Here is a 22,432-nt window from a genome sequence, read left to right as displayed (position 1 = left end):
TGAATTTAACTGCACAACAGCGTGGCAACGAACAAAAGTTTATTTAACAATTTATTGATTAAATATTGAAATTATTAATCAGTAATAATTGCGATCACTTTCAAATTTCGTATTTACTTTCGTTACTATAGGAAGAAACATTGTTAAGTATAAATCGATCACTTTCTAATACTATAAACTTCAATCAAATTAATGTTTATCAGTATTAGTTAATGGCAACTTATGTTATTGGATAATAAACAAATCGTAGATTGTCATGTAAAATTCGAGTAATTCTGTGACCCAAGAAATTAAAATCGTTGAATCGTAAAATCATTAGAACCGTCACGCTACCGAACGCAGAATCTAAGTAAATTTCATTAAAGCGTAAATTTTTGTTAAAAATTAAAAAATTTTTTAAATTAAGAAATTCAATCTATTATAATTCAATTTTAAATATAAATCATTGTTCACGTTAATTTTTCTTGGTGTGTCTTTTTTCATTTAAATGTCGAGTTAGCTTTTCGAATTATTTGAAGTTAAAATGCGAGCAGAGTGCTGAAGCACTTTACGTGCTGCAACCTCGCGAAATTCTCCAAAATTTTGGAAAATTCACGCAATACGTCAATGCATAAATGCAACCCTATTTTCCCTAGACTTTGATCACGTGGTTTTATTTACTCGTTGGTTAGACGGTACAGTATAGTCTGTATAGTGCAGTACTATCAGCTATCAACCTTTCATGATATCTACTTTCCAATTTTGTTTTTTGTAAATATGTAAGAAATGATAGTGTCATAATAGTAGTTAAAAGTAATTAAAGAAAGTACTGTTTGAAAGTGATGCTGGAAAAGTATAGGATGGTACTAAAACATATGTGAATTATCAAAAGATATGTCACAAATTTGAAAAATATATTTTACTTGTCATTTATTTGAAATCAGTATTTTAACACATTTCGATTAACGTTAGCAAATATACGAAGTAATAATGATAGAATCATCAGCTTGGAATTCGAAAAAGGACGAGACCATATACAAAGCGGCAGGTTCGATACACTTACGAAAATATGGACAGTTTTTTGAGAATTTAGCTAAGCAAACATGGAAAAAAGATTCTACATTAGAATATTTTATGGAAGGTCCTCTTCGGCTTGTATACAAACCTGTTGAGGATATCAGCTTGATAAATTTAATAGAAATGGAAAATAAATATTTATCAAAGCTACTTGCTGCAGTTGCCGGTACCTGCAGAGAAATTAGACTTCTTGTGATGGAAGCTAAGATGTTCTATAAAAAATTGTTTACTCATGGTGAAAGAGGGGCAGAGAATAATCAGAATAATATCACATCTCTTTTGTCTGATCTGCAAGATCTATTTGTTTTTGTGAATAGGATATGGACAGTAGCACATTTGACAACGGAACAGTTATCTAGTCTAGCAGGTGACTCTAATGATATTTATTTACCTGTATTAATAGAACATTTTATTGATTTGTTTATAATCGTTTTGACATTGGATGAAATTATTGAATCCCAGCCTTCATTGTTAGAACAGTGGAAAAAGTACAGAATGAATGTGCGTTCTATCATGCATAATCCATTGCAATTTGGCATAAGTGAATCTAAATTACATACACTGAATAAGTTATTAAAAGATTTACAAGAGAATTTATTAAAGAAAGTTTTATTTTTTAAGACGATTGAACGCATAATGGATGTGAATAAAGGACCTATAATGAGTGAACAGATTACCAATTATTTGAAAAATTTAATGGTAGACATAGAAAATAAACCAAATGATTATGTTTCATTGAATAAAAGTTGGATCAAAATAAATATTGGAATTGTTGTAACGACAAAATTATTTGGCACCTGTGATAAAAGATTAATTAAAAGAGTGCTTGAAAATAATAAAAAGTTTTATGCTGTAAATTTAATTGGAAATGTCATATGGATTCCCAGTAAATTTTTAAGTGATTTTTTGCCAAAAGAAGCTGGTAATGCTGTTAGTCAACAAGTAGGAGAAAAAATACTATGTTTGAGGATACAAAAACTTTCCCAGACTGTGAATGGCTTAATTCAAAAAGCAGTAACATGGTGCATTGAAATGCAAAGTATTTTAATGAAAACAAGTCTTCAGATTTCAGATATTGGGCAGAAACAAACTTTATTAATTGATTTAGTTGCATTGTTATCTCAGATTAAAGAAATTGTATCTTTTATAATAAATATGCATGCGATTCTTATTAAACCAATGAATCGTAACACTGTTCAATTAATTTGTAGATTAATAGAAGTACAAAAGTCTTTGCAGACTACATTTTACATATTGGGACCAGTTATAGTGCAATCACAAAGTCAAGTATTACAATACTTGAGTTATTATATTTTAATTACATTGGAAACTGCTCGGAAGAGTTTAATTCAGAAGGATAAAGGTTATAGCAGAGAAAAACTGGATGCATTGTCACTAGTGGGTTTAAGTATGAGATTATTAAATGGACCACCAAGTGCAGATAGAAGATTAATAATCAGATGTGCTCTAGCATGTGCTAGTCAATTAACAGATACTTTTAAGGAAGAGGACATGGTGAAATTGAGATTTTCATTGAACAATTACGATATTGTTGCTGAATTGTATAATATTATTACAGATATCTGTGATTACTCTATATTATTATATCATCAGAATATAATTCCAGCTTATTTTTCTTCTGTAATAGATAGTAATTTAAGTATAAATCACATAGTTCATTTGTTTAATGCATTTAACAGCACCATTAACGAACAAGAAGGATTAAATTTAAAACAGAAAAGAATTATGCAATTAAGAGAAATGTTGACTAAGAATATATTAGAACCTGTTTGTCATGAGATTGAAACTAATCTAAGACTTCATGTCCATGCACATTTAAAATTGGATTCTACAAATCCATTCAATATTGGGGCAAAAGATGGTGGAAGAATCGTACGATCATTACCACTACCTTTAACAAATAGTATGATATACGCTAAAAGATTCATTGAACATTACCTTGATGATATGTTTTACAATCTCACTACAGTAGCATTACATGATTGGAGAACATATAGAATGATGCATGCTTTGGCACATTATAAATTAAATCTAGATACTGTACAAAACTATTTACCTACACAGACCTTGGAACAGGGCTTAGATGCTTTAGAAATTATGAGAAATATTCATGTATTTGTATCAAAATATTTATATAATTTAAACACTCAAACTTTTATTGAACATACTAGTAACAATAAACATTTAAATACTATTGGAATTCGACATATAGCAAATTCTATCAGAACACATGGAACTGGTATTATGAGTACAACAGTTAACTTTGTATATCAATTTCTTCGTATAAAATTACATACATTTTCACAATTCCTTTTTGATGAACATATAAAATCGAGATTAATGCGAGATATAAGGTTCATCAAGGTTCAAAGAGAAAATGGTAGAACACCTTATACATATGAAAGAGCAGAAAAATTTCAGAAAGGGATCAGAAAATTAGGTATGACACCTGATGGTTTAAGTTATTTAGATCAATTTCGACAATTAATAACTCAAATTGGAAATGCATTGGGGTATGTACGATTAATTAGATCTGGTGGATTGCATGCTAGTTCAAATGCTATTTCATTTCTGCCAAACATCGATTCATCTGTACCATTTGAATTAATGTGTAAAAATTTAAGTTATGATGTAACAACTCAATCAGCAGCAAAGTGTTTAGAAAATAATATTGCAAATTTAATACGAAACTTTACAGAAGGAAGAATACAATACTTCAAACTTCTTGTTGATGTATTTGCATCTGCTTTTCGAGATACTGAATCGCATCATTTGCAACAATTTTATGCTATTGTACCTCCATTAACATTAAGTTTTATTGATAACTCAATATCGAATAAAGAAAAAATGTTTAAGAAAAATCAAACAGGTGCAGCTTTTACTGATGATGGTTTTGCAATGGGAATTGCTTATATAAATGCTCTTTTAAATCAGTCATCAGAATTGGATAGTTTACATTGGTTCAAAACAGTTGAACAGCATATAAATGCTGAACAGCAGGCTGCAGAAAGTAAAAATGTTCAAGGAGATGAAAAATTGCAACAAACAAGAGCATTAACATTAAAACGCTTAGGTGAAAGAAGTGCTGAATTCCAATTGCTCTATTATAGTTTGTCTGGCGCTAGAGTATTCTTTAAACAGTCTGATATGTAATATTCCACAATCTGTAAAATGTATTATGGAATTAATTAATTGCAATGTGATTGTTAAGTATTCTTGTTTCATATTTCTCATTACTATTGTATAAAGAATGTCAAATTATATACTGTATAATACTATTATGTGCTTTATAAAAAATAGCTTTAAAACACTTTATATGCTATAAATTTACTTTATTTTCGTAATCCTTTTGTAACTTGTATTATATATATATATATATATATATATTACAATAATGAGAAAATAAAAATACAGGATAATATGTCAAATGAATCTTAACTTATTAAAGAGCCACTAAAAATTACGTAGTTTATTTTTATATAGTTAAGTTCGGTATTCTTAAGCTTATACTTATGCCTGTGGCACATACCGTGTTTAATTACACTCATTTATATATATAAAGGTCTTCTACACCAACATATATATATGTATAATTGCAATCCTTGATATTTATTACTCAATAAGTAGTATGGCTAGATGAACAGACTAGAATTTATTACACTTACAACTCTAAATAGATAGGAGTTTCTCAAAAATGTAATTATAAATATGAAAGCGTCATTATTAATACGCATAGCAATATAAAAAGAAATCTATTTTCATATCAGCAAAAAATCACGTAAAAATCAAATATGAAGTCACAAATTCGCCAATTCTAAATCTTTTTTTAAATGTTTACTTTAACATTATGGATAGAAATTTTTTACTATAATTCATTTGATACCTATAAATATAATTTATTTTATATTTTAACAATGTTTACCAATAACTATACAAACTTTTTTTTAAATAAATATAAACTACAAAAAAATTTTGTAGAAAAAACAACTATACATTCTCTAAATCATTGTCAACGATCAAATATAAATAATATACATAAATAATATCAACTATCTGTAAATACATTGTTTGTAAAGCTTCACAATGTCATGTTAAAAAAAGAAAGAAAATGTTTATAACAACATTCGACAGATCCTTATTTTAACAGTATGACTGTTGTAATTATTGTACTGTTATTATCTAGAATGTGTATTGGTTCACAGTATATTATTAAAATACGAAATATTTTGTAGTTTTGCAATTTTTTTCTTAGATAATATTTAGGGCTATTATTCCTACATTTTATCTTTTGATCTTTCTGTGCTCTTGAATTAAACAATTACTCAAGCAACTTAATAATATCATGTTAATTAAACTGCACAGAATATGAGTCTTACTAATTGTTTTCTAATTTAAATAATCTGCATTAATAAAACTATTTCCATCTAAATTTTCTTTGCAATTTGCCATTCAATTATTCATATTAATACAGATATGCTTCTTTCTCACTTCTGGGCTGGATAAATTGCTGTAAGTATCAATTACTGAAAAATTATCTTTTCTGGTAGAATAAAGAAAGTGTTATAATTTCTAAGATTGAAATCTAGACGACTCCTCTGGGTCCAATAAATCGTCACAGGAAGCTGTTGGGGGTAATAACTGTCTACCCCCTCGTTTTTTACTGCGTGTAAACACTTTAGTAAGTTGTGCAAACTTACGTCGAGATACTAGAATATAATTAAAATAATAAATGTAAATATGAATTCCGTAATTTTTACATTCGTTATATAATAATATACAATTGCCAAAATACCTTTGCCCATATTTTTTAGTCTTTCTTTAAAAAGATCTTCATCATCATGACCAATTTGATTGCCACATTTTTCAAGGCTTGTTCCTTGAATTTTTGTATCTATGATAAAGATAATGTGAATAATTGGAATTTTATGTCTTTTCTACATTGTTTGCATTATAAAAATTATAACTGCATATTACAAACCATTTTCTAAAGTTGACAAAAAGTCTTCATTCCAACGTAGTTCAGCCATAAATTCTTCATTTTGAAGAAATATAGCAATTCTTTCATCTTCTAACATTGAATTTTCTTGTAAATATGAAGAATCTAAACTATCTTCACAAACTTGTTGAGGAAGCCGAAGGAATGTGTCTGGTAATGGACCTAATAAAGCAGGTTGCCATTTACGTATACTTTTTAAGGATATTGTTGACTCTGTTTTCTGTGACTTAGAAGTACTTGGTGATTTTTCATTTTGCTCTAATTCACTTCTAATTTTTTCATTTTCATTATCTGTACTCATAGTAAGCAACTGATCGATTGTCGTATCTACGGCACCTTGGTTAGATCTTAACACAGCCTAGAAGTTTTGAAATAATTTCTTCATTTATTATGCATCATTATGCATCATTTCAAAACATACATTTAGATTGAAGACAGTTTCCAGTTACATAATGTAATTTAATACATTTATTAAACGAATTTACCTCGATCACATCATCATCCATTTGTGGAAACATGTTTTTGAAATCAGCCATTGCTTGATAAAATTCTAAGGTTGTTTGTTGTTGTTGCTGCTGTTGCTGTTCCATAGCAGAGGCCATTATGTGGTGATTGTAGAATTATTAATCTAAGTGAAACAATTAGCTTAATTAGTTGCAGTTAGGAAGCTTTCAACAAAGATTTCGTAATATGACGTTATTTAATTTTACTTTGAAGATTCGATAAATCTAAAACGTTCCAAAAACATGAATAGACAAATCGTCATGCATAACGAGGGATATCGGTTTCGGATTATTATGTGAATGTCATGTTATTTGTTTGAGGAAATTAATTGCATCTTATTTTGTCTTTATGTTATAATTAGTTATGCACCGCTGAGTTATACGAAATATCCATGCACATAATTGAAAACCGAGACAAGACTGTACCCTGTCATTACACATGCAAGGAAGGTGACCAACTGTCAAAAATTTGGTGAGTGAGACCTTTCTTATGAAAAGTAAACCTATTCCAGAATTGCGAAACCACAGAACGGTATCACGATTTATCTAGTGATTCGAGCTTGATTTTTATTGGTGTATTCTGGACAATTTATGTAATATTTTTTCATTTTAGTTCAACACGAAATATTGAATATTAACTATTTTTAAAATAGCATGCAATAAATATAAATAATTGCAGAAATGAACAAATAAAATATTATTTATATAGAAGTAAGGAATAGTAACCTTTTGCATTTTTAGGTTAAGTTGATTGAATTTTTGAACGAATGGTCCGACCATGGTCATATAAATTATAAATAGACCTGAACCGTGATTCATATATGTATTCATATATTAAAACCGGATACACATGCATACATGTGGGGATGTTTACAACTCTGAAGTTTAATATTTCAAAATGAAAAGATAGGTTATGTTTTCACAAGTTTTCTTTCATATGTTGTTAATTGAATAAAAATTATTATATTATATTAAATCATTTCGAAGACATATATCTTTTAGTTCCAGAAAATAAATATTTATGACAAAATAATTGTTTTTAGTGTTATTTTATCTTATTTATGAAGCATCATAATTTAAAATTATGTATGAAAAATTCATAAAATATTATCGATAGAAATAAATATTAAATTTTATTAATTCATGTATGAGACATGGACAATAAAATGAATTGTAACTCGTTTAACGCGGATAATTTAATTAAACATTTCCTATATTGTACACCAATAAATACAATAGACATTCTTGTATGTAAATTTTACAATCAGTCTATAAATAATCTTTCAAAGAATTATAGAAATTTCATATCTCTATTTTAAAACTTGCAGATTTCAGAAGAAAATATTAATTATCTAGTTAATTCAAAAAAACAACAGGAGATCTTGGAAAGAACAGTAAATAGTGACTTAATTAAAAAATATCCAATTAAACAATCTTATCAGAGGGCATTTTTAAAATGGCTTATGAAAAAGGTATAAATAAATTAATATTTATAAAATAAATTCATTTCTAGAGTTAAAGATTTAATTTTTGTAATCTAGATTGAAGATGAAGGCGGTGAAATTTACGACGGTATTTATACAACATATTGTAATTTAATATCTTCCACTATAGAAGAATCTATTCACTATCGGCATTTTCTAATGGAAGATAATTGCATTAGTATAAAAGAAAGCACGAATATTATATCAGATGGTACAACGGGATTGTATAGTTGGCAGGTATTTGGAAACTATGATTGTACAATATGATTTTTCGAATTTCCAGTTGTAATATCATTCATAATTTGCAGGGAGCCATTGAGTTAAGTAAATGGTGCTTACGAAATAAACAAAAATTCTTTGGAAAAGTTATTTTAGAACTTGGTTGTGGTGTTGGATTAACAGGATTATCCATTATTAAAACATGTTTTCCCAAACAATATATATTTACAGATTGTCATAAAATTGTTCTTGAAATGGTTTCTGAAAACATTAAACTTAATTTATTATGTAATGGGAAAAAAATAGAACCAGAACTAAAACATGATAGGTTGAAATTGCAATTAAGCTATAATCATACAGATGTTAAAATAAAAGAGCTAAGATGGGAAGATATTAATAAATATGTGAATGAACAATGGATCATACCAGATATAGTAATTGGAGCTGATATTTTATATGATGTCAATTCGTTTCCTGAATTAATATCAGGATTAAAAGAATTTTTATCTTTTCCTAATAGATGTGCGATTATTGCAGCAACAATTCGCAATGAAAACACTGTTTTACAGTTTCTATATCAATTAGGTATATTTTTTTACTCTTAGATATTATATTTTTTACCAAATACATATTAAAAATTAATATTCTTTTTTTAGCACATTATGATCTTTCTTTTGAAGAATATAATATACCACAGCAAACGGTACACCAAAAGTTAGCAAGTACTCCTGTTAAAATATTAAAGATTTTTCAGAAATAAATTTAAGATAATAAATTTTTATTGATATAATGTTTTTGACAATAATAATTATTTTTAAATGATCTTACTGGATTTCAGAGGCAATTTGTTGAATATCTATTATATAGCAAATTTTACATAATACTTGTTTTATATATTTATATTTGCAAATAAAGAATATTTACTATAAATGTATTTAAATATACTTCACCAACAGAGAGAAATGTACACAGTAATTATTTATATTTCAATGGAAATTATATAATAAAAATTATTTATTTGTAAACTTACTTATATTAAGCGGATAACCTTATTTATTTCTTCTATTTATCATTTTATTTCTCTCAGTGTCTCTCAGATTCACAAAAAAATTGTACAGATCCTGTTTTATTGAATGGAATGATATATTTAAATTAAAACATTTAAAATATTCATAAGGATTGCGAGAATTGTCATGTATTGACTTCAACACAATTTTAAATGTAAATAAAAATTTGAAAAATATATAACGTAAAGATTTATATAAATATGAATATAATTGCCAATAACTATTGCTTTACATTCGAATGAAAAATAATGAGGGACTTATATGAAATGAAAGTTGTTTATATTTGTATCAATACTATGTGTTTCTTTTTTTAATAGTTCTTTTTTGGTCACTGATTTTCTATCATATGTTATTGCGACTATCTGTTAAAAACCTCACACCATAATAAATATTATTATAGATATAGTTTTCTAGTGCAACATCCTTATCGAATCATTAAGAGCAAAAGCAATATATATTTTTATTAATTCTTAATCTTTTTCTTTACTCATATTAAATTGTATTAATAAATTATAGTTTTATTTATATTATTTATACTATCATATTTGTTATATATTATTATACGTATTATATGTATAATCAATCATTATCATTAATAATATACATTTTATAATAATATGTAACAATATACATATATATAATAATATGCTACCAAATTGAAGTAAACGATATTGTGTTCTTTAAATAAAGCAATAAATAAAACAGTTGTTGCAAAAGATTAATATTATATTTTCTTTTGTTGCATTACTTCATAAATATTTAGGTTTAGTAAAAAGCTAATTTTTAATAATCAATTGTCAATTACTTTGGTCGAGTCTTGCTGGTTTCAAATGTAACCTTTGAATTACATATTCAGGCATGCAATATGTCGGATTGATCTTTTTCAGAGGATAATCAGTATTTAAAAGGGAGAGTGCAGTTAAGCCAAAAAGAGTATGAAAAGGATCAGCAATATCTCCTGGACGATCACTAAATCCTCCTGATTCTGTATCTTGGCATGCCAGTACAAATTTTACCTGTAAATTAATGTTGTAATAAAATTTGATTAACTTTGTCCATTTTTAATATAATATTAATATTTTTTGCATTTTTTAATTTTTTTGAAGAAATATATACCAATTGTTCTTTATCAACCCAATGAAGGCGTCCTAAAATTGTTAATGCAGAGAGGACCCACCAAGAATAACAAACATCAGGTAACTTTTCTGGTCTACCATTTAAACCCCCAGATGGAAGTTGTCTCTCACAAAGCCACCAACTTAATTGATCTGCATCTACTAAGTGAAGATTACCTGGCAATATTTAACACTTTGTTATTTAATTTGTAAAAAGAATTGTATATTTTTTTTCTCCTTCTTTTTATTTTATTATATTGATTTTGTTATATACTAACTGAAGAATAATTAAAAATAAAATAAAAATTACCAGTTATTGATAAAAGCCCTATGGAGCAATAAATCATACCAGCATGACTTTCAGCTCCAGGTTTTGATCCAAATCCACCATCAAAATTCATGCATTTCATCACAAATTCAACTGCCTTATCAACATCTATTGCATCCAATCGATTCTAAAATAATATTATTATAGTCTAAGTTAATTCATAAGCTTACTATTTTTGTAACTTTAAGTATTATATTATTCTATTATCATAAAAAATATACAAATACAGAAATATAGATATAATTTAATACATTTTTGCACAGATTTAATATCTGTCAACATTTGTCTAATATCTATCAATAGATTAAATCTCTTATTACTATATTTATTTACCAAAAGTGATAAAGTTGCCACAGCACAAAAAGAAAATCTTGTATCAACTTCACCCCAGATATCACCTGTGAAACTTCCATCTGGTTGTTGTCTTTCCTTTACATATTTTACAACTCTTTCTATGTCAATAGTATCTAATGCATTATAGATACAAAGTATTTGTACTGCACTCAAAGTGTAAAGAATATGTGGATCATGTTGTAAACTTGCAGCTATACCACCACTGTCTGTTTGACACTGAGCAATAAATTCTAATACCTCATTTCGATTTGTCTGTTCAAGTTTACCCATAAGATCCAATGCTGTTAAACCCCAGTACATTCCAGACATTCTCATATGTTCTGTCATACAATACATCTAAAATTTATTATTTCCATTAATTGTACATTAAACCTTATTTAATTATATATATGCAAATAATCCTTATACTACTTATAATATAAAAAATATAATACATAAAATTTAAAATAATATAATATACTTACATATTCATCTTTGTCAGTGCCATAAGAAAGTAAAAAGTTTGCATGCTTTTCCAATAGTAATTCAGGAACTGAAGCTGGAAGTTCGATGTCATGTTTTAGCACTGGCTAAAGCATAGATTAAAAAACATTGTTAAAGCATGTATGATGTAAATAGTAATAAATTTATACTTGTATAAATAATATCCTATTTTATTCTAAGTTTTTTTGTAAAAACTTATTCTAGGAACTGTATAAACCATATTCTATTTAATAAAAAAATTTACAAAATAAAATCATTGTAATAATATAATACGCAAAAAAAGGATAAATTAACCTAAGACAGAATTAATGTTTTAACCCAGAATAAATAATTTGTATTAAACTCTACGTCCACTCACCATGTTACAAAGTTATTTTTTAAAAAGTATATAAATTACTATGTTTTATTAATATTCATTCATTTATGTCAATTTAGAAAAACTTTTTACACCTCTTACACCCCCGATAAAAATATACCTCATTCTTCATTGAAGAATAGCTTCATTTTCAACCTAACCTCAAAACAGAAATTCTTAGTGGTAACAAAAAGGCGCGGATTTTCAAAAAAAAAATTTTTAAAACAGAACGGAATAAAAGATTATAATAAGTTTACATAAAGTAATAACATTGAAGTTGTAGTTATTTCTATTTTCCTTTTAAAAAGGTTTGTTTATTTCTAAGTAAATACTTATTGTTTATTTTTAACTTAAAATCGGAAGTATGAAATAATTTCTCATTTAGAATAGATAATATATATTTAATAATTTGAATAGTTTTTGTAGAAAAACGACATTTATTTAACAATTTCAAGAATTCAATTGTTTTCTCTTTTTCTTCATATTCATTACATTCAGGAACTCCAATGTTCACTAAAACAAACAAAAACTGAATTTAGTAATGTCATTGTGTGGTAAACTGACCTATACTAATTTTTTAAATAATCATTCTGATATAATATTATAATAAAATAATTTAGTGAAGCATTTAAATTAATTCATGTAAACTGCAAAAAAATTAAACGTAATTTAAAACTAATGATTTTTTATAATTCCGTTTTTTATTTTACCTCAAATTAATATTCAGCTGGATACAAATTCTTCATCATCATCATCATTATCATAATTAGAATTCGTACTTGTAACATCCTCATCATTCTCCTGTTCTTGATCACCTTGATCTTCTTGCTCACCTTCGTCATCCTCTTGATTTGACATTTCTTCCCATTTTTCATCTGATTCGCTTTCCAAATCTTCATCTTCAACTCCACCATCTTCATCTGATGAATCTATTTATATTTATTTATGTTTATTAATTTCAGCTTTAAATAAATACTATATATTGTAAAAATAGTATAACATATCAAATTAGATAGGAAATTATGTATTATTAATTTTTATACAAAAATAAGATTTTGTCCAAAACTTATTTTAATTTATAAATTGTATTTTGAAAAATAGTTTTAAAACATTGATTGCAACAAAATAATATTTTTACAGATACAAACCTGTATCTTGGTAGACAAGGCAGTTTTCGCTAATGTCTTTGTCGTGTTCTTCCATTGTTTGAGAAATTTGACCAGTAATAAGAGATACTCGACCCTTAAGTTTCGAGAGTTCTGTTAAAAGAGTCAGTTTAGCATCCATTAAGCTTAAAATTGGCCCAAATAATTCTACAAGGTCTGCTTGTGATAATAAATGTCCCGCGTGAGTTGTTAATAATGCTTCCAACCATCGTACAGCAATTTTACTCCTATAATATAATCAATTAATAAGAATTAAGCATGATCTTTAGGCTTCTATAGTTAATGATTTTAAATATACTACAAAAATTAGCTAACATTTGATAATCTTACGTGTATGTTTTACCCTGAAGTAGGATGGTAAGTTCTTTAAGAAGAGGACCAATTGCTTGAATTGGTAGCTTGGCAATAGTATTCTTAATAATAGTCTCATTTTTTGTGAGAAAAATGTTGTTCAAAATAGATTTATCTTTACTATTTAAGCCTTGTACCAAAAGTTGTGCCCTACTATTACCCGTGCTCGTGATTTTGCCTGTAGGATTACTTTCAGCACTTAAGCTTAAGTTTTCCAATCTATCCTTTAATAATAATTGTGACCCACCACTGCTTCTAATCTTTTTTTGTGTAGTTTCAATTATTCCTACAACAGATAAATCAAAATTAAATTACAAATCTGATTTACTGTTATGTATAAATGTTGCTCTGTTTAAATATCAAAAATAAATACCTGGTGTAAGATATTCAACATTGTCTTCAATTATAGTCGACTTCACTTTAGAAATTTCTTCCTTTCTGTCTTTGCTTTTTTTATATTCAGAACGTACCAGATACTGTACTTTATCAGAAAAATCTGGTGTCACTTTTTCAAATATAGGATTAAGGTATGTTCCATATGCCAATAATAACTTTTCATCTTCAGTTAATTTTCCATTTAAAATAGAAATTTGTTGGACACTATCTTTTTGGCTTATATCAGAAGCGACTGCAATATTTAAACTTGGCTTCAAAGGTTTTGACCGACCATTTGGTTGGTATTGAAATAGATGTGCTTGACCAGACCTTGTTACTACCAACACTATCACTTGAAAGTTTTCAGAAATGTGTGTAGAAACACTTATTGGATCATCTTGCAAAGCTAAACTTGCCACAGCAGTTCTTTCATTTCTTTGCTGAAAATATTTTCTTAATTAGTAGATATAATTGTATATTTAATTAAAACTGAATAAAATTTTGAAAAGAACACATATAATACTACTTTTTATAGAAATTAATTTGGGAGCTCTAATAAAATCATATTTAAAGTCCATTATCGGAAATTTTTAAAAATTAAATAGATTTGTATTTTATATTGTTAACAATAATTTTTTTTATTTAGGTATATGGGGAAGTTACCAATACACCACAAATTGTCAAATGATTAAATGATTCTTTCTTAGTATACTCTCCTTATAATGCAGGGAATTGTCAATTCTCATATAATAATGTGTTATGGTTAATAAGTATAGGATATTAAAAAAAATTAATGAGAATAAGAAATTTAAAAAATGCATCTTACTTCATCTAATGCCCAAACATTCAGGTAACCATCCCCACAAGCACCACTGATAACATAATTGTTACCAGATGTCGTTTGAACAGTATGAAGACATGACACTTCATTAGCATGGCCTGTGAATGTCCTTACTAACTGCTTAGTATCTAGATTCCACCATTTAATAACCCTTTCTCCTGATAACAAACTCTTTCCATCTGGTGAAATTGCTAATGATACAGTTTTTCCTTTGCCTGATTTCCATTTACATCTTACACCATTTTCTTGCAAATTCCACTGAATAATGTGGTGATCATCTGCTGCAGAGAATAAGCCAACATTTTCAGACCAAGTCACTGCAGTAACAGTACCAGAATGACCATTTAATTGTGCAGTAACTAAGGAAGTTGTTGTATCATAAAGTGTGACTCTTCCATTTGTTGAACCCATAGCAACAATGCCCTTTTGATTGGATTCTTCTGAAATTGATTTCTTTCTGCGTTTTTTCCATGGTGAAGGCTAAAAATAAAATAAAATAACTATTTTCAATTATATACTCAAGACTTTATTAATCAAATTAGTTGTATTATTATAAATTAAAATAAATTAGTATTATTATAATATATTCTATATTTTCTATTTAATAACTAGTACTAATTATATCAATTTATCTTATGTTAAATATACTATTAATCCATAAGTAAATATACTATTATGTTAAATATACTATAATTTGGTTCTCATATTATTCATTAATATTTAATAACTTATTAAGTAATGTATATTTCTAACATCCAAAGTTGATTGAAAAAGAAGGATTGAAAGGTATCAATCTATTTTAAATTTTTATATTATACAGTTATACTCAAGAAATTGAAATTTTACAATAACATAAACATTTGTATTATGTACAATTATAATACAAAGATCTTAAAAATGATTTATTTAATATTTCGTTTATATTACAAAACAAAATACCTTTATAAATAAAGATATTACATCTACACAATATATAGTAAAATATTATGAGAACAATAATAAATTTATAGCTTATGCTGAATATAATAAATAAATATAATAAAGTAATGAACAAAGATTATAACCTCAAGTACCATTTAATTAAAGAAATATGGTTTAATAATAAAGGCAAGTGAAAAGGAAAAATTCATGAAATAAAAGATATTCACAACTCAAGATACTTTTGTGTAAGTCTCATTTCAGTGTTTATTTTGGTATAAAATTTGTAAAAAATTGCGAAACGCATGGAAAACATAACCTCTAAAAGTGCTGTGAAGTATGATTAATTAAAGATTATAAACATTCATGATTCATGATATGACTCAGAAGATAGGTTGAGTTCGGAAAAAGTTTTGTTTTATCATAATATACAGAATAAATCTACGAAAGAATAAAAAAATCTAACATTTATACGAATATAGAGTAAAGAAGCACATGGCATACCGATGTATTTGTTGTTTGAGAACTGACGTAAAGCCAAGTCAAAACACAACATGGTGAAGAAAGATGAGAATTAGAAACATATTCTTGTTTCAAACGGCCAGTGCCAGTGTCCCAAATTTTTAATTTTCCATCATTACCGCAATGTGCAAAATATTCACCGTCGGAAGAAAAAGCGTAATTAGCGGTAGTCACCATTTTTGAACTATTACTACTACCAGAGAGGAAATGAGAATGCTCACACGCCCGTAATTTCAGTGTTTCACAGTACAGGTGCTGCACCATGCGGCCAAGTGCTGAGTTTAATTGACATTAACATGTACAAGAACCTATAAAATTAAGGATCTGTCCTTTTTGGTTGGAACTTAGCATATACTAGAATCTATGTATTTAAGCTTAAAGTTATTACCTTAAACTTAAGTAACTTAAATTCTCCTGGAGAATATTTATAATTAGTAGCTTAGAATAGTCCTGGAGAATTGATAGCGAAACTATCATGAAAAGAGAAATTAATTTAATTGAAAATAATTTATCATTGTTTACTTTGCTATTAATTGATGTATAGCTTATAAAATTTTTATTTTGTAATATCAGAGAGGAAATTCCTCTCTGCTAATACATACAAGTTTCACGTGGTGAGACCCGGAAAATCATTTTTATTTGACATATAATTACTAATTGTATCATATAATATTGACAATATACAATTATGAATTATATAGCAAATAATATGAACTAATTGGTTGCTATTGCGATTATGTTTTTATACGTAAATTCCTTCAGTGATTCTAGGAGCATCCGAAGAAGAGCTTTCCGTTAAAGCTGAGGAAGATTTGTCCCTGAGAAGACATCAACAAAGAAGGGCGCAAGTCTCAAAAGTCAAGAGTAAAGGCAAAGGGCAGTTAGGATTTTGTCAACGACAGAAATTTATTTGTTTTCTTTGTTTTTTTGTTAATAAATTATTATATTCTGACATTTTATATTATTCCTGACACTGCTTTATATGTGTCATCGCTCAAAAATGTAGTAAACAATTAATTCCTCTTTTCTAAGCAACTTACAATAGTTTCATTATTGCACAATGTTCTCATTTTTATACTTGTCTATCGAATAGAATAGTAGATATGAACTTTTCCGTAGAACCGTACGATTAAATAAATTCTTGTAGCTTGGAACACAATAGGTTGTTATTTATAATAGTGTGCAACCACACAGGACAAATCCCTAATTTTATAGGATCTTGTATATGCTAACGTGAATTAAATTCAGCACTTGACCGCATGGTGCAGCACTACTTCGTGAACAACCAGGTCCATAAGCGTAAACTTTAATTTCCTCTCTGCTGCTAACCAGCTATTCAACTACTACGAAGTAAAGTTAGCTACGAAGTACAATAATTATTCTGTTTTCCTTATGTATCTAATTTCAAAACTTGCTTTTAAAAATTTTGAACACTTTGCCTCTTATGTATTAATACAACCACATATGTATTACGTGTTGGAAGAATTTTTTTTAGATAAAAAATATTCTTACATGTTTCAAGTTGAAATATAACCACTATGCAAGTAGTAACAAAATTTTAAATGCTACATCCCCTACCATCAAAATTTCTAGGAATTGCTAGAACTTTGTACACGGCATATGATCGTAGTACGTGCCAATCTCAACATAATCATGAAATAACACGATCTATAATTTTAATCTATAATTTTTATGTAATTATATACATCATATATTAATAAGTTAACCTACAACCTTAATAACTATTTTAATAACATAACCTATAGCTCTACTATCAATTTTTTTTAAAGAATTTGAGTTTAATTAAACTATTTTATTTTTGATATATTTTTCTAAAAAGCAACGTAAATCTATTTCTGTTAGTTTAATTAGCGAATGATCTGACAACATTTATATAAATTCCGAAACATTATTCAATATATTTTTTTCTTCCATATGACATTATCACTTAAAAATTTGTGATTACCTTAATATTAAATGTAGAATATTAGTTTTTAGGAGTATCCAAATATATGAAAAGAAGAATAAAGTAAAACGTATTGGAAGATAAAGAAAGTAACGTTTATTACAAAATTATGAATATTATAAAAATAAATGTGAGAGATACAAGAGAAAGAGAAAGTTATTAATAAGTAATGTTTATGTCAAATTCCTCCTTGTGATAAATAAGAATGTCTTTGAATAACATGTTAGGTCCATCATAGTTGAAATTATCAAGAGGTTTATCTAGTGGAAAACCAAATGGTTTGTTGTCAAATTTATAATCACCCCATATTCTGGAAGTGAATTGGTATTCCGTAGAAACTGGGCTAACATATAAGAACAGTTGGAATGGCATCCCTTCTTTTTTACCCTTTGGTAATAACAGTCTTTCTGGGAATCCAAAGATTCTTTCATAGTAATTGAATGTTTTGTCACCATAGAGAGATGCTTCGAGTTTGCTATAGAAAACTTCACTTGGTTCTTGGTCATTGATTGTAAAGAAGCATTCCTGACTATTACGTGTAATTTTGTTCAGACCAGCATTCACTGTTGAAAATTTGTGAAGAATAATATTAGTTATGTATCTAAATATTAGTCATAACAAAAATTTATACATTAAGGATTAAGGGTAATAGTAAATTAAGATAATTTCATTAACTATAACGACTTTCCAAGAATGATTTGAAAAACATAAAACTTCTTTGTTAATCTAAAAAAATGTCTGTATTTACTTAATACCTTTTAATTTGAAAATATATGAAAATAATAGAATATTTTTAGAAAAGGATAAATAAGGGGGAATCAAACTAATAATTAACTAATAAATAAAATTGAATAAACTTACAGTCAAGGATCCAGTTGTCAATTTCATAGAAGTATTTCAGATTTTCTGGAAGTTCATATAGTTTATGGTGTGAAGTATATTTGGGTCCAAGGAAAATTCTGATAGCTGCTTTCATTGCTTTATCAGAATTGATGGTAATGTGGAAATTAAATGGTTTGTGATTCAGACGAGGCTGTCTAATTTTAATTAATGACAATTTGTCATCTTTTTGTGCATCTATAAACAACCCATTGCTGATTGTTGTATCAAATTGCTCAAAATATGTAATGAGTTTATCAATAGAGAAAGATTCAATTTTCAAACTAGGGTAAATGAGTTCATCTTTGTTGTATGGCGTCTGATGCATTTTGTACCTAGAAATAAACGTTTTGTTAATTGAAGTTACAATGTAACAAAAATAAATATGAATAAATAAAAGCAAATGTTTAGAATTAAGCTAATTATGTTTAAAAACAAATTAAATTAAACTAAACTAGAATTACCTGTAGTAAAGGTCCACTATTCTCTTATAGAGACGATAGAAAGCAGGGTCTCTTAAAGAAGTAGAAAAGGTTTCCAAGGCACTGGGAAGGATTTTATACTTGCTTGATGGTTCTAGATTGTAACCAAGAATTTTTCTACCAAGGGCATCAATACTGCCATAGAATTGTTGGTTAAAGGAATCTTCGTTGCCTTCAATTATATTTCCAAGAATGTTCAAACCATCCTCGTTATAGATGTAATACTTGGTAGTACCATTGCCGAATACATAACCAGTATCAATTGCAGACATTATTCTCGATTCTTTGTCTTTGATGTCCTATAACAAATGAAATTATATTAACCCTTGGAAGGCGAGCGACTCGGTCGATTACTTGCAGTGCTACGGATCGTTCGGACGTAACATGCAATTTATAACACACATGTGAGATTTTAAAGAAATTCAAAATTAAAAATTTCAAACTTGTTAGTTTTTCCTTACCGTAATGTATTTGTATTTGTAGCTAGGGAAGTTGCTCCATTCTGGTCTCTGAGGGAATGGTAATCCATTTTGGTATGTCATAGTAGGATAATAACCAGCATAAAATGGTTTCTCCCAGTCGAAGTCTTCGAGATTAGGTAATTCATTCGTAAGTCTTTCTAAATAGTATCTGTTCATTAATTGTTGATGCCCATACAAGTATTCTGCTCCGCGATAATCTTGAAAACCAAATTCCGAGGATGACATCCAGAATGGGAACGATTGTCGGAAGAAGAAGTAGTAGGCATTTAAGCCGATATCTTCCATGAAGTAATTCAACTTATTTTCCAAGTAGTATTCACGATTCATGTACCAACCAGAATAGTTTGCCCGGAGTATGTATGTCTTGTATTCTCCACTTGTTTCTAAAGTGAAATAGTTTGCAATTATGTTAAATAGTACGACGAAAATAAAAACAAAGAAACTAGAAACAATTACCACGGAGGCCAAAAAATGATGCGTGATGGCTTTTTTGCAGGACTTCCGAGTTAAAGAAAAGGTATGGACAGAGTTCGTATGGGGGTGGCAATTTAATGAACTTAGTATCTTGTCTTCTGATTACTGCATTGTAGAAGGCTATGATATATTCGCCCTCGTTTATGTTGTTTCTTGCCCAAAGAGCTGTTTTGTAGAATGTTTCGAAGTCGTTTGCATAGTAAAACAACCTGAACAGGGCTACCATTTCTTTAAGAAGATATGGATAGTAAAGTGAGAACACTTCTCCTCGCGGAAGCATGCTGTTCTTGTACATGTAAAGGAATTCCTTTACCGCGGCCTGAAAATTCATCAAGAATATTCACTTTACACAGGGTTGGATATTACTAGATTTTTGTTCAAATAATTATTTAAACATTTGTATTTGTTTTTCGTTATTTGCTTTGTCACTTTATTTTACTACGTTGAATGCCATTGGCGGTCCACGCTGGATTTTTTTATCTGGCCATTGTAGTTATTTTTTATGTAAAACAAAACTTGGTCACGAAATGTTTTAGAATGTAATCAATTGATATGCAGACACGACTATCGTGATTATGAGCAATATAATCATGATAGCTGCGTCTCATTACATTGTTAATGAGATTTCAAAATATGTACTTTTGAACTATTGAAAATACGAAAAAATGTTTCCTATGAAATTTGTTTGATTTCGGAGGGAACATATTCTGATGTTATTAGATTCTCTGTAGGTAAACGCGTAAAGGTTGTGTGAAGAGCAACTTCGTTTTCTTTTTTTTAATGTATTAAAGAATATATGATTCCATAGAAAAAAACAAAGTTGTTCTTCACACAATCCTTATGCGCGTATCTACAGAAAATTTAATAACATTAGAATATGCCCTCCCGAAGTCGAACAAATTTCGTAGAAAACATTTTTTCGCATTTTCAATAGTTAACGAAACAATAGCGTGTATAGTGCATACGAATAAATCGGACATACTGTATACATAGAAAGTTTTTAGAAGTGTTTGAATACTTCCGTGAGTCATTATGTATGTTACATTTTATGATTATTTATTATTCGTGCCCTCTTGCTCTGATACTTAAGGATGACTTCCAATCACATCCTACGTATGTTATACTAAAGTATGCAAATTTAAACACCAAGTAACATAAAAATCAGTGAACCAACAGAATTGCATCTATCATATTTTTAATCGTTGTGCAGCTAGCAACGCAATCATCATCAATAATCAATATTTTCTTTTAATGAATAATTACTAACCGGGTTGGAGTACAAGTTGATGTTCGCTTCGATGTCCCATTTTTGACCTTCTTCGTACCACGTGTAGTTGATCTCGGCTGGTTGGGTGATGTGATAGAGGAGATTGTAGACCTTCTTCTGTTTCAACAAGAAATCCTTATCAGCGGTTTTCGTGTTGTAATATTCTGCATTGACCAAACTGCAGGCCAGTAGCCCCAGCAGCCACAGCCGTGGAAACATATTTTTGAAAAGTGAAAACCGCGGAATCCCAGAGCGCGGATGCTCAGCGCGCAGCTACTCTTATAGTCCGTCATCCCCTCCCTCGATTAATTCTTACTTATTGCTCCATTAGATATTTTACATAAATTCTTATCTAATCTTGATGAAAATTTCTTTCGCGATACTCTCCACCGGAATAGTTCCACCGAATAAAAAAAATAATCTGTGCAGAATTTCAGCTCGATTGGATAAGGAAAGGGCGTGCCTCTGAGCCCTTAAACGTCGAAATAATTATTTAAATTTTTAAATGCACATAAAGTCGATTTTATTCGATTATCTAATATAATGTAATATAACATATCCTATGTAATAATATATTTCTAATATAACATATCTAATATAATATAACAAAAGCACGTCAGACAAAAATTGTAGATCTGAGAAAGGAGAGCATCTTTGATGTTTTACTGCCTTTTTCTCGCGCGACGAACGGTTTTCGAAGAAAATGAAAAAGAAAGTCTGGAAGAAAT

The 22,432-nt window shown here is 28.2% G+C and overlaps 6 protein-coding genes across 11 annotated transcripts; 2 read left to right on the top strand and 4 right to left on the bottom strand.

Moving 5' to 3' along the window:
- Positions 1–661: 661 nt before the first annotated feature.
- Positions 662–4,392, top strand: LOC100650259 (WASH complex subunit 4). The gene has a single exon (XM_003401729.4). The coding sequence runs from the start codon at positions 970–972 to the stop codon at positions 4,228–4,230; it is 3,261 nt and encodes a 1,086-aa protein (XP_003401777.1). The 5' UTR covers positions 662–969; the 3' UTR covers positions 4,231–4,392.
- A 139-nt stretch (positions 4,393–4,531) lies between these two features.
- Positions 4,532–7,396, bottom strand: LOC100650983 (CUE domain-containing protein 1). 4 transcript variants are annotated; one of them, XM_012317768.3, is made up of 5 exons: positions 7,303–7,396; positions 6,559–6,701; positions 6,056–6,431; positions 5,870–5,968; positions 4,532–5,783 (listed from the first exon to the last, which is right to left on the bottom strand). In XM_012317768.3, exons 2-5 carry the CDS (start codon positions 6,673–6,675, stop codon positions 5,647–5,649), a joined length of 729 nt encoding a protein of 242 aa, XP_012173158.1. In that variant the 5' UTR covers positions 6,676–6,701; positions 7,303–7,396; the 3' UTR covers positions 4,532–5,646. The 4 variants fall into 4 exon arrangements, with proteins under 4 accessions (XP_012173158.1, XP_003401783.1, XP_020722862.1 ...); XM_003401735.3 differs by lacking the exon at positions 7,303–7,396 and adding an exon at positions 7,003–7,123; XM_020867203.2 differs by lacking the exon at positions 7,303–7,396 and adding an exon at positions 6,947–7,050.
- On the top strand, positions 6,928–9,373 carry LOC100651104 (protein-lysine N-methyltransferase EEF2KMT). Of its 3 annotated transcripts, none has more exons than XM_048413419.1 (6): positions 6,928–7,048; positions 7,318–7,823; positions 7,905–8,048; positions 8,118–8,297; positions 8,369–8,864; positions 8,936–9,373. In XM_048413419.1, the coding sequence occupies exons 2-6, from the start codon at positions 7,731–7,733 to the stop codon at positions 9,037–9,039; spliced, it is 1,017 nt and encodes a 338-aa protein (XP_048269376.1). In that variant the 5' UTR covers positions 6,928–7,048; positions 7,318–7,730; the 3' UTR covers positions 9,040–9,373. The 3 variants fall into 3 exon arrangements, with proteins under 3 accessions (XP_048269376.1, XP_048269377.1, XP_003401784.1); XM_048413420.1 differs by lacking the exon at positions 6,928–7,048 and adding an exon at positions 7,104–7,169; XM_003401736.4 differs by lacking the exon at positions 6,928–7,048 and having other exon boundaries at positions 7,306–7,823.
- A 681-nt stretch (positions 9,374–10,054) lies between these two features.
- On the bottom strand, positions 10,055–12,145 carry LOC100650622 (geranylgeranyl transferase type-2 subunit beta). The gene is made up of 6 exons (XM_012317764.3): positions 11,985–12,145; positions 11,608–11,712; positions 11,123–11,479; positions 10,772–10,916; positions 10,463–10,638; positions 10,055–10,362 (listed from the first exon to the last, which is right to left on the bottom strand). The coding sequence occupies exons 1-6, from the start codon at positions 11,985–11,987 to the stop codon at positions 10,144–10,146; spliced, it is 1,005 nt and encodes a 334-aa protein (XP_012173154.1). The 5' UTR covers positions 11,988–12,145; the 3' UTR covers positions 10,055–10,143.
- Positions 12,146–12,361: 216 nt separating this feature from the next.
- LOC100649903 (WD repeat-containing protein 43) lies at positions 12,362–16,462 on the bottom strand. Its single transcript, XM_003401726.4, has 7 exons — positions 16,137–16,462; positions 14,700–15,194; positions 13,872–14,313; positions 13,478–13,784; positions 13,130–13,374; positions 12,692–12,910; positions 12,362–12,494 (listed from the first exon to the last, which is right to left on the bottom strand). The coding sequence occupies exons 1-6, from the start codon at positions 16,416–16,418 to the stop codon at positions 12,705–12,707; spliced, it is 1,977 nt and encodes a 658-aa protein (XP_003401774.2). The 5' UTR covers positions 16,419–16,462; the 3' UTR covers positions 12,362–12,494; positions 12,692–12,704.
- A 1,731-nt stretch (positions 16,463–18,193) lies between these two features.
- On the bottom strand, positions 18,194–21,968 carry LOC100650745 (hexamerin). The gene is made up of 6 exons (XM_003401733.4): positions 21,705–21,968; positions 20,420–20,756; positions 19,943–20,346; positions 19,464–19,780; positions 18,982–19,334; positions 18,194–18,683 (listed from the first exon to the last, which is right to left on the bottom strand). Exons 1-6 carry the CDS (start codon positions 21,921–21,923, stop codon positions 18,280–18,282), a joined length of 2,034 nt encoding a protein of 677 aa, XP_003401781.1. The 5' UTR covers positions 21,924–21,968; the 3' UTR covers positions 18,194–18,279.
- Between the last annotated feature and the right edge of the window lie 464 nt (positions 21,969–22,432).

The sequence above is a fragment of the Bombus terrestris genome, chromosome 16 (genome assembly GCF_910591885.1).
Source record: "Bombus terrestris chromosome 16, iyBomTerr1.2, whole genome shotgun sequence".
In the NCBI taxonomy this organism is placed as follows: domain Eukaryota; kingdom Metazoa; phylum Arthropoda; class Insecta; order Hymenoptera; family Apidae; genus Bombus; species Bombus terrestris.
Note: the sequence above shows the minus strand (reverse complement) of the source record. Positions and strands in the feature narration are given on the sequence as shown.

Bases quoted from the DNA above. Each gene is read 5' to 3' on its own strand.
- LOC100649903 (XM_003401726.4), bottom strand. From the start codon at position 16,418: ATGGTGCAGCACCTGTACTGTGAAACACTGAAATTACGGGCGTGTGAG. The intron at 15,195-16,136 runs GTATGCCATGTG...TTTTATTTTTAG, and splicing joins CTCAAACAACAAATACATCG to CCTTCACCATGGAAAAAACG. The intron at 14,314-14,699 runs GTAAGATGCATT...AAATATTTTCAG, and splicing joins ATGTTTGGGCATTAGATGAA to CAAAGAAATGAAAGAACTGC.
- LOC100651104 (XM_048413419.1), top strand. From the start codon at position 7,731: ATGGACAATAAAATGAATTGTAACTCGTTTAACGCGGATAATTTAATT. The intron at 8,049-8,117 runs GTATAAATAAAT...TTTGTAATCTAG, and splicing joins TAAAATGGCTTATGAAAAAG to ATTGAAGATGAAGGCGGTGA. The intron at 8,865-8,935 runs GTATATTTTTTT...TTCTTTTTTTAG, and splicing joins ACAGTTTCTATATCAATTAG to CACATTATGATCTTTCTTTT.
- LOC100650622 (XM_012317764.3), bottom strand. The intron at 10,917-11,122 runs GTAAATAAATAT...ATATTATTTTAG, and splicing joins TGGCAACTTTATCACTTTTG to AATCGATTGGATGCAATAGA. The intron at 10,639-10,771 runs GTAATTTTTATT...AAATATTGCCAG, and splicing joins AGGGCTTTTATCAATAACTG to GTAATCTTCACTTAGTAGAT.
- LOC100650745 (XM_003401733.4), bottom strand. From the start codon at position 21,923: ATGTTTCCACGGCTGTGGCTGCTGGGGCTACTGGCCTGCAGTTTGGTC. The intron at 19,335-19,463 runs GTAATTCTAGTT...GTTTATTTCTAG, and splicing joins ATAGTGGACCTTTACTACAG to GTACAAAATGCATCAGACGC. The intron at 18,684-18,981 runs GTAAGTTTATTC...AATTTTCAACAG, and splicing joins TGACAACTGGATCCTTGACT to TGAATGCTGGTCTGAACAAA.
- LOC100650259 (XM_003401729.4), top strand. From the start codon at position 970: ATGATAGAATCATCAGCTTGGAATTCGAAAAAGGACGAGACCATATAC.
- LOC100650983 (XM_012317768.3), bottom strand. From the start codon at position 6,675: ATGGCCTCTGCTATGGAACAGCAACAGCAGCAACAACAACAAACAACC. The intron at 5,969-6,055 runs GTTTGTAATATG...TCTTTATCATAG, and splicing joins TTTGTCAACTTTAGAAAATG to ATACAAAAATTCAAGGAACA. The intron at 5,784-5,869 runs GTATTTTGGCAA...ATTATATTCTAG, and splicing joins ACTAAAAAATATGGGCAAAG to TATCTCGACGTAAGTTTGCA.